Source organism: Neltuma alba, unplaced genomic scaffold, assembly GCF_004799145.2.
Source record: "Neltuma alba isolate B1F8T4 unplaced genomic scaffold, ASM479914v2 tig00004638_pilon, whole genome shotgun sequence".
Taxonomy (NCBI): domain Eukaryota; kingdom Viridiplantae; phylum Streptophyta; class Magnoliopsida; order Fabales; family Fabaceae; genus Neltuma; species Neltuma alba.
In genome coordinates, this window is record NW_021633796.1 from 38,359 (window position 1) to 48,251 (window position 9,893).

The 9,893-nt window shown below is 44.2% G+C and overlaps 1 protein-coding gene across 2 annotated transcripts; it reads left to right on the forward strand.

Moving 5' to 3' along the window:
• The first annotated feature begins 875 nt into the window (after positions 1-875).
• LOC114745363 (protein TIME FOR COFFEE-like) lies at positions 876-7,731 on the forward strand. 2 transcript variants are annotated; one of them, XM_028933516.1, is made up of 12 exons: positions 876-1,264; positions 1,397-1,804; positions 1,908-2,083; positions 2,175-2,481; positions 2,636-3,038; positions 3,117-3,177; positions 3,283-3,372; positions 3,469-3,742; positions 3,826-3,892; positions 4,005-4,071; positions 4,179-4,544; positions 4,665-7,731. In XM_028933516.1, exons 1-12 carry the CDS (start codon positions 1,171-1,173, stop codon positions 7,053-7,055), a joined length of 4,704 nt encoding a protein of 1,567 aa, XP_028789349.1. In that variant the 5' UTR covers positions 876-1,170; the 3' UTR covers positions 7,056-7,731. The 2 variants fall into 2 exon arrangements, with proteins under 2 accessions (XP_028789349.1, XP_028789350.1); XM_028933517.1 differs by having other exon boundaries at positions 2,639-3,038.
• The last annotated feature ends 2,162 nt before the right edge of the window (positions 7,732-9,893 follow it).

A 9,893-nucleotide genomic window follows, 5' to 3' on the forward strand; every position in this document is an offset into this window, starting at 1 on the left:
ACGTGACAATAGGCATAAGGCACAAAGCCACCAACACAGAAAATAAAAATAATTTATTAGATCGGTAGCTAATATGGGACCCACACTTCTCGGAAGTTCCGTGACCGCGACTCGGGGTTTCTCCCTGCTTCGGCTATAAATTTCATTCGTTGCGTAAACCGGTTTCGCCGGTGAAGATAACATTGCTCCTTCGGCGACGCGCACGCGCCTCTGGGAAAATCTGCTTGGTTGGGTTGAGTGATCCCCTGCCACGTCGGATATTAATCCAACGGCTTCAAACGCACATGATGCTGATCATGCGGCGATCGTGTCCGTAGAATAATATTTAGGGTTAATTGCTCACGTGGTCTCACTAGTTTCGTTTATATATCTGAAAATAGAAACCAAAATATGAATTTGACCGGATGGAGCGATATATTCTGCGGTCACCCCAGATTCCTTGTGATCGTCATGTTTGCTTTTACCGAGGCCCGGGCAACCGGTCATAGCCAGTCATGAACTTCTTTGGGAAATACAATGTCCTTTTTTAATTAATCAATATACTTAGAACTTAACTTGATGACCATTATTATACTTATTAATTGAAATTGAAAGTGTTGTGAGACAAATGGGCGCACAGAAGCTTGTGGAGAAAGAAATGAGGGCGACACGTGGTGGTGGTGGTGAGCAGAAAAGGTTAAGGGAAAAAAAGAATTTTCCAAGAGTGGGGTTTTCAACGGTGGCGATGCTCCCAAGTTGGCATCAACGATTGAAGGGAACGGTGGGGATGAGAACATGTAAAGAGGTGGAGAATCGTGACCGTCCACGAGGGTTGGGAGTGGGTTTGGCGGAGAGTGAAATAGCGGAAAGAAGATGAGATTGGAGCACAAAAGGAGGGCGCAGAGAGAGAACGGAAGAGAAAGGGGAGAGCGAGGACTGGAGCAGCAGCGACACACAAAAGAGAAGATAAGAAGAAGAAAGAGGAGAAGGCGTAAGATCTCTCAGAATTCTTATAACAAACACTTCTGGCGAAGGAGGATCTTCTTTCTACAACCCAATAAATCCACCTGCGAATTTCGGTGGCCGTGAATCTCTTTACCGGCGATTATGGTTCGTTTTCTTCCTCATGAAAGATGAGGTGAAACTTGTGGTTGTGGTTGATTCGGTGGTGTTTGAGAACCAAGGCGTCGAATGGATAGAAACAGAGAAGCAAGGAGAACAACTATGGCTGCGAATGGTTTGTCCAGAAGAAGGCATAGAAGTAACAGTCTTAGAGACTCTCCAGGTTCTGAATTCTATCAGATCTAAACCCTCTCAATATCTATTCATTTTCTTAATTTCGAAGCGAACCCGTGTTGTTATTCGATGATTTCTGATGGCTTTTGTTTTTATGCCTTCTTTTATCTTGGAGTTGCAGAGGAAGACGGACCGATGGAGCTTCAGGAGCCGTCCAGGCTACGAGATCGAGGGAGTGGGAAAAAGGATCGAGATCGTGAAAGGGACCGAGACAGAGACAGGGAACGCGACAGAGATCGATCGAGTCGCAGCAAGAGGAGGAGAGGGGATAGGTTGATGCACAGCAACAATAGAGAAGACGGTGGGGATGATAGCTCAGAGGAGAGTGTTAACGATGACGAAGAAGACGAGGACGATGATGTTGGCGGTGGTTCAGTGAGAATGCTTCCGCTCAATCCATCGCCGTTGTCATCGTCGTCCATATCGAACCATCGGAAGAGCTTTCCTCCGGCGAAAGATTTTAGAGCACCGCCGTGGAAGGCCGCCGACGAGATGATTGGGGTGTCGGTTCCGAGGAAGGCACGGTCAGGTAGAGTGCTTCGGATTTGGAGTGATCAAATTATCTGTATTGAAATTGATGATCAAAATTTGGGATTTCAACATGTTTCTTCTCCGTTTATTGCTCTTCTCAGCGTCCACGAAGAGATTGCATGAATGTTGGGCTTTGAATGGTGGAATAATTGGAGAGCAATTTTATCGGCAAGCTTCAACTTCTCCGGTGAGAACAAGGGAAGCAGCAATGGGGATGGGGCCTTCTCCGTCTCCGGCTTCGCCATCTTCATCTAATGCTTCGGGACGGAAGAAGATAGTGAGTTCTTGCTGTTCTTCTCTTTCTCCCGTTGCCCTGCAATTACTTGGTCTTGCGATTGCTCTACTAACCAATTCTTTTGCTGCTGCAGAAGCCCAGTGGACCCAAGCTTCGACCCCCAAAGTCCTCATCTAAATCTTCTTCAGCTCAAGATGACATCGAAATAGAGATAGCCGAAGTTTTGTACGGCATGATGAGACAGCCTCAAGGGATTTCCAAGCAAGAAACGACGGCGAACGATTTATTGAAGTGCGATTCCAAAGACATGAATAAATCTTGCGGCGATGGCAAGTTTTGGGTATCCTCACCGATCTCAAACTCACAATCCGCACCGTCTATATCATCATCGGTTCCTCCCCAAAATTCTCGCACTTCTATCACTATCTTATCCACTGTTGGTGGGTATTCTTATCTTTGGAAGTTCAAATAGTCTCTAACATTCTTCTACATTCTATGCTTTCATTTGGTCAGCAAGAGAGGAAGAAAATTCTGTCATACTTCCTTTTTTCCTCCAGATGAAGCTCATATGCGCTTTTTGATTGCACTTTGCAGCAGCACCTAAGAGGAAAAGGCCGCGTCATTTCAAGTATGAGGACGAGAATCCGACGAATTTTACCGCCCGTAATAGCAGCCCCATGCCATCAACAACGAAGGCCGAAACTGACCAGCCTTTAAAAGCCGAAACTTGTTCGCTTGATAAAATCGCGGGATCTACATCTGAAAGCGCTGGTGTATCATTCGACTTGGCCAATTCTGAAGTGGTTCCGGCTTCATCGGAGCCTCAACCGGAGCCAATTAAGTTTGAAAGCAACATTCCTTCGGATTCTAAGCCGCTGACAGAAGAATTGGAGAGGCAGGATGCGGGATTGAGTAAGGAAGAGCCTGAGTCTCCCAATAATGAATCTACTGTGCCAAAGTTAGATGACGACCGTGATGATGTGAAAGCGACTAAAGCGTGAGTAGCATAAACTTCGTTGTTTTTCGCTCCACTATTAAACTTTTGGTGAATCTTTGATGTGGCTTGGTTCTTCAGGAATCCAATCATGTCCGGAAGTGGGAACCTGCAAGAAGAGAAGTTGAAGATAGATTTGATGGTAGATTTGTTTCCCTTGCTGCACGATCGACCTCTTTCCACATTCCAACTTGCCTTTTGCTTTCCTTCTTATTCTTTAATTTTTTTATTCTGGTGGGTTGTTCAGGCCCCACCTCCTTCATCGAGATCCTCTCCAGAAAGGGACGTGGACATTAATGCTGGAAATCCTAAGCCTTTGGCGGCAGACGCTGAACTGGTAAGTGGTTCAGGCCTATGCTAGAACCCGTTCGCTCTTGCGCCAGTTGTGCTTCTGCAGGGGGAATAAATTTATGTTGTCTTTCGGTGCATGCAGGATGCCAAGGCAGTGGGGGTAAAAGCTGATGATAGATCACTGAAAATGGACAAGGATGATGGCGTGGCTGAGGAAACTGAGAAGCATAGAGCGGTTGCAGAAGATGCTGATACGCGTAAACCCGCTACCATTCAAAAGAATACGAGCATGAGCCTACAACTTGATATGGAGAAGGTTGACAAAGATATTGGAAATGTCAATATGGTTGGGAAGAGGCAGCAGCAACATGTACAGAAGCAGCAGCAGCAGCAGCAGCCGAACGTAGAGATAGCTGGTATGTGTAGTTTTTGCTAATCATAATCTCTCCAGTGTTTGCTCATCTGGGTCATCTTATGCGAATTTTTTCTCCTCTTGCAGTTCAATCCAGCTCTGTTCCTCTACCATTGTCTGTTCCGAGTTGGCCTGGCGGGCTTCCTCCCATGGGGTATGATCTGATTAAATATCATTTCTCTCCTGTCTGAACACTTGTTAGCCGTGTGTGTGATATGTTGCTATGTTTTCCTTCTATGGGAGTATGATCCTCTTCTCATCAACAGATATATGACGCCTCTTCAAGGAGTTGTATCCAAGGATGGGACTACCGTATCTTCTGCAGCGATACCCGTGAGTGCGCTTTCTGTAGATATTATATAGTACTGGTTAATATCATGATAGCTTTTTATAATTATTTGACAACATGCCCACTAAATATAAATTTTTGACATTTTCAGCCACCTCATCTGCTTTTTAATCAGCCTCGGCCAAAAAGATGTGCAACCCATTGCGAGATTGCTCGTACTATATCGTATCACCAGCAAATTTCAAGGATGAGTCCATTTTGGCCAGCAGCAGCAGGTTCTGCATCGTTATATGGGACTAAGCCCTGCAATCTCAATGTTGCGTCATCTACTGAGTTACAGGGCAGTGTTGTTAGCAGGGCTCCAAACTCTGCACAGGACAAAGGGCACAGTCTTGCCATGTTTCCAGGTCCCATTGGAAAGGAAAAAGGCTCTCAGGGTGTCAGCATGGAGAGTGCACAGAGAAAGCAAGCGTTGCTTCAGCAAGCTCTGCCAGCAGGAGCACCGAGTAATATCCTGGTACGAGTTCTTCACTTTTCCAGCGGTAGTTATTCCAGTTATTTTTAATTTTAATGGTTGCTTTACTCTTCTTTTGTGAGTAAAATTTTGCCATTTAATGTTTTTTTTAATAAATTCCAGCATGGTCCTGCTTTCATCTTCCCACTGAACCAGCACCCGGCTGCTGCTGCTGCTGCATCTATTCGACCTGGATCTATTAAGTCTTTGACTCCGACTGGCAATGTAGTATCCTCATCTGGCACATCTAACGCAGTCCCTGCAACTGTTGCTGCTACTGGGGGTGCCACTGCTCCAACAATGAGTTTCAGCTACCCAAATATGCCTGGCAATGAAACTCAGTACTTGGCTATTTTGCAGAATAATTACCCATTTACAATACCGGCACATGTTGGTGGTTCCCCTGCATACCGAGGAACACATGCGCAGGCTTTGCCGTTCTTCAATGGATCTTTCTACCCTTCTCAAATGATCCATCCTTCACAGCTTCAGCAGCAGCAACTTCCTTCTCAATCACAGCAGAATCAACAGGGGCATCAAAATGCTAGTATGTCTAGTGGATCCTCTTCTTCGCAAAAGCACTTGCAAAATCAGCAACAAAAGGCCAATGCTAGTGGCTCAAATGGTGGCGTCGGCTTGCAGGGTTTTCCCGCCTCCTCTAATAATCAGCCATCACAGTCACTACAGCAGCAGCAGAGGCAGCATTTATCTAACCACCATGCTTCTCATCCATCACGACTTGAATCTGAGATGTGTGGTGAAGATAGCCCTTCTACTGCAGATAGTCGGTTGTCTCGTGCTACTATGAGCTTATATGGCCACAATTTTGCAATGCCAATGCAGCCACCTAACTTTGCCATGATGACGCCTGCAACAATTGGGGGTGTTGGTGCTGCTACTGTTGCTAATGGTAGTCACAGTGAAAAGAAGCAGCAGCAGCATATTGGTGCTAAGGCTGGAATTGAAGCTTCTCAGGCATTTGCCATGTCATTTGCATCTGTCAATGGTGCAGCTGCTGCCACTGGCCTTGACCTCTCATCAATACCCCAGAATCATCCAATTTTACAGAGTCATAACTTTCAAATAGTGGCAGCTCAAGCTGCTCAGCAGAAGAAAAATTATCGTGTATCTGAAGAGGGGAAAACAGGTGATTCTTCAAACCCAGATGATGACAGAAAAGCAGTAGGTAAAGTTCCTGCAACCATGGGGCAATCCATTGCCTTCTCAAGGCAGGATGCGTCTGATCCCTCTATATCTGCAATAACTGGTAACACTGTTCTTGATAGCTCTGCTAGGACTTTGAACCTTGGTTCTGCTCCATCCCGGTCTACAGCTTCTGTAATGCCCGCTGGTATCAGCACCAGTGCTGTCACTTCCCAGCAGCAGCTGCAACGAAGCCAGCAACAACAGCCACAAATAATTCAGATTCAAAAGCATCAGCAATTTGTAGCTGCTGCTGCAGCTCGAAGTAAGACGCCATCCACAAGCAACGGCAATGTCTACTCTGATCACCTTCCGGCAGCATCTTCAGTAGCTACGAAGTTTACTAATTCTGTGTCTGCGTATCATCAAAACCTCTCACAAAGCGGCAGCACTGCTGCTCAGTCACCTCAGTGGAAGAATTCTGTGAGGCCAACTGCTTCGCAGGCTCTTCCATCTATGACACCAACACCCTCGGCGTCTGTCAAAACTGTTCCTCAGCAGCAGGCTCGATCTCAGCAAGCTCACACACAGATATCTTTTGCGGTGAATGCAAAATCATCCACTGCAACCCAGGGGCAACCTTCGGGTTCCAACCATTCTTCATCTCCTCCAGTTATGGTCGCTTCACCTACGACTTCCTCGATGTCCAAAAGTGCTGGTAGCCCAAGGACAACATCAACATCAACCGTCAATAAGGTTGGACAGGCCTCTTCCTTATCAACTCAGCAAACCAAGAATTCACAGGCTGTGCCAAGTCGGAAGTCCTCACCTGCTGGTGGGAGGAATATACCATCCAACCTCAGTGGCCCTCAGCTGACTTCGTCGTCCAGTTCTGGGATGAAACCTCAGTTGCCACAACAGCAACAGTCTCAGCAAATATCTAAGCAAACATCACCGCAGTCACAGCTGTTCTTCTCCAATGCTTATGTGCATCCTCAAGGATCACAGTCAAGTAGTTCTACCTCTACAACTTCAGCTGCAAGTGGCTACTACCTTCAACGGCGTGGCCTTGATCCTCATATGCAGCGGCAAAGCCCTTCGGGCTCTACTTCAAGTAGCATGTTGTCCTTATGTCCTGCTGTTACAATTATTAATACCAGCTCTGCCGATTCTTCCAAGGTTGCTGTTAATACTGCAAACAATATGAAAGGTGGTGGCTTACCAACCCATGGTTTCTTGCATCCTGCCCACTTTGCTGCAGCACAATCAGCAGGCAACCACCATCAGCTTGTTCACAGCAGCTTCTCTTACGCTGTACCTGCTGCAGTTCAAGTGAAGCCAGCAGAACAGAAACAACCTGCAGGCGAGTAAAATGGTAGCTCTTTGTTGTTTACGGAGCAAACATTGTGCATACAGCAAACAAGGAGGAAAACCTATCTGAATAAAGTGATGAATTGGAGGAAGGTTCCTGCCGAGAAAGATGAATCCTTTCAATGGAGGCAGAAGTTTTCTTGCTATTTTGCCCTTGGGCGTTCAGGGATGGAAGGGCAAACCCAGCAAAGCACGGCCAGAAGATTCAAATGGCAGTGGGGAAGGGATTTCTCAAATTTTGGATGGAAAGTAAGAAATTTATGGGATGTGTCTGAAGTGTGTAGTAATCTTTGTACACTTGTGTTCATAATCTGACCAAGTTGATCTTGAAGTCGGATCAAAATTCAATTTGTTCTTTAGAGGTGGTTGATGGTGGGGGAGGTTGCTTTGGACGCATTCTTTTGGCAGCTTACTAGAGGATGAAAAATGATGGAGGAAAGGAAGGGCAAGAACCACCTTTCCTTCTTCTGGGGACTTGATGGAAGTCTTCCTACGTTTTCCTTCTCCTCTTACTTGTCCTCTTTATTTTGTCATTATTATTAATTATTATTTGTCTCGTAGACTAGAAAGAGGAACAGTAAACATCTTTCAATATATCTGCAAGGAGGAGCAGGAAAATATGTATCAGATTAGCTCAATACAATAGAATTCCACAATTTTTAGTTCTGTCTCTTAAGTCGCTGTTGTGACTAGGCATTCCTATTTCTTTTCAAGTAGTTGTGGAAGTAACAGCGGTGGAGCAGATGATGCCTTTTGAGGGGTTGGAAGAACCCCATCGTTGTTTTTGCAAAGTGAGTATGAATAGCTATCCGGCAGAGGCAGCCGGTGCCGTTGCTGACGGATATTCAAAAATCTTAAAACGCGGCGTTCCAGCTTTCGGGCATCTCTGGTTGGTTCTGTTTTCTGATTCTGGTATGGTTCAGATTATGGAGTCTCTTGATTTTTCCAACGTTGATTTCACGATGCTTGCTTCTTTTTTTTAGTCAAAATTTCACGATACCTAGTATATGCATTCAGCGAGTCGGTTCAGCTTGTCATTTATTTATAATAGTAATAGGTTTTTTTTTTAATTTTTAATTGATTAGATTAGATTAGATTAGAGGCACTGGAAAGTATACGTGGAATAGCAACAGCGGCGGCGGCACAATATGTGAAAGTGGTTTATTCCGAAAAGTGTGCTTCGCTTTTATTGCGAGTATCTTACACGTGGCATAAGTCTATTATGTAAATATCATCCCTTTGTCTTTTCTATGATTGTTATGATAGCTTATTATCTTAAGCTATTGCTCTAGATCATGTTGAACCTCTGGTCAGGGGAAAAAAAAAAGAGATCATGTTAAATCAGTTTAAACAAAATGCTTACCATACATGTATGATGATGTGTCTATCTGTGGCTTCATCTAGCCGATAACGGGGAATGGAAAGTCCGGTCTTGCCCTTGATAGCATGAACAAAACACCTGGGCCCCACCGAGAACTGAGGCTCTGAGAGCCGTTAGGCCACTCAAAAATCAAAAGTAGCATCAAAGCATGGGGGTGGGTCCCGGGTCCTGAAATTCCCATGTGAGGCTGTCAAGGATTTTGGTTCATTAAGATGTGAGATCTAGGGATAATTTTCCCACCGTTTTAACCTCTCTTTCCACAGCACCGTTTTAAACCCCTTTTGAAATGAAAAGACCCGAATGACACTGCAACCACATTTTTGTTTTATAATAATGTGCAATGCAAGTGGCAGGAGCAAAGGCAAAGCTCAGCCTCTTGCATATCTATCCTCATCTTATCTCTTGGGAGCTCTTTTGACAATGTGGAACGGACCACCTTTATTTTGCATATTATACAATTAAAGTCACATAGGTACGCATTGAGCTATGAGGATGACAAAGGCGGAGATTCTTGGACCCCTTCAATTAAAAGTTATAGGTGCTCATGACGTTACTCTTTTTTTTTTTTGCGTGAATAAATTATTTCTTATAAAAAATATTAACCTGCATCCGGTGTTGCTGCCACCACTATTACTGCTCTTATTCAAATAATTGGTCACGATTTAATTAATGATTCATGTTTTGGTGGTTCTCTTTCCCGTATGAATGTGCCCCAACGTGTTTAAACTCAAATATGCATGAGTATTTTTTAATAAATTAATTGCTTCTATCTTTCTGGTTGAGGTATAAAAAATAATGAATTCTGTGAGGAAGGGAAAGCGACATATATGTGATGCAAGTATGCTTTTGCAGCGGCATAGCCATAAAGTGAAAATAATAATAATAATGATAATAATGATGATCATGATGATAATAATTCACTTTTATGTGTTTTCTTTTTTTGAGGGGCCAAAATATAGAAAGCAATGCAGATCTTGTTCACTTGGTTTCCCCCCCACTCTTCACAAGCTGAAAAGGGTATTATTTCATTGTCCTCGTCTGCCCCTCCCCAGGGACCCATCTATTAATGGAACAACCAAAAGTCCCCCTGCCTCCTTTAACGCCTTTGCCTTAGTCTCCACGGAATAAACTAGTCTCCACGGTATGTTTATTCTGCACAATTTTAACATAGCATAAATCAAAATGTGATAAAAATTATCTTCACAATCTCACATAATAATAAATGTTTTGTAAACAAGATTTCTTTCACTCTGGTCCCTCGCATCCCTCAACTATCTCCTCTCCTATTATGTAACCATTCACTATTGTTCTCTTAACATTGTCTTTTCGACTCTTTATACATTCAACTGTGTTGCATTAATTTAACCTCATAGTCATATTAAAATGGGGAATCTCTTGCCATTCTTAGCACAGGAAGGTAAGTAAGATGTGTGGCGGAGGGTAAAGAAGTAAACCTA

What these genes read in the sequence shown, in the direction of transcription:
- LOC114745363 (XM_028933516.1), top strand. Translation starts at nt 1,171, where the DNA reads ATGGATAGAAACAGAGAAGCAAGGAGAACAACTATGGCTGCGAATGGT. An exon ending in TGGCGGCAGACGCTGAACTG is followed by an intron (nt 3,373 to 3,468) that starts GTAAGTGGTTCA and finishes CGGTGCATGCAG; the next exon opens with GATGCCAAGGCAGTGGGGGT. An exon ending in GCCGAACGTAGAGATAGCTG is followed by an intron (nt 3,743 to 3,825) that starts GTATGTGTAGTT and finishes CTCCTCTTGCAG; the next exon opens with TTCAATCCAGCTCTGTTCCT.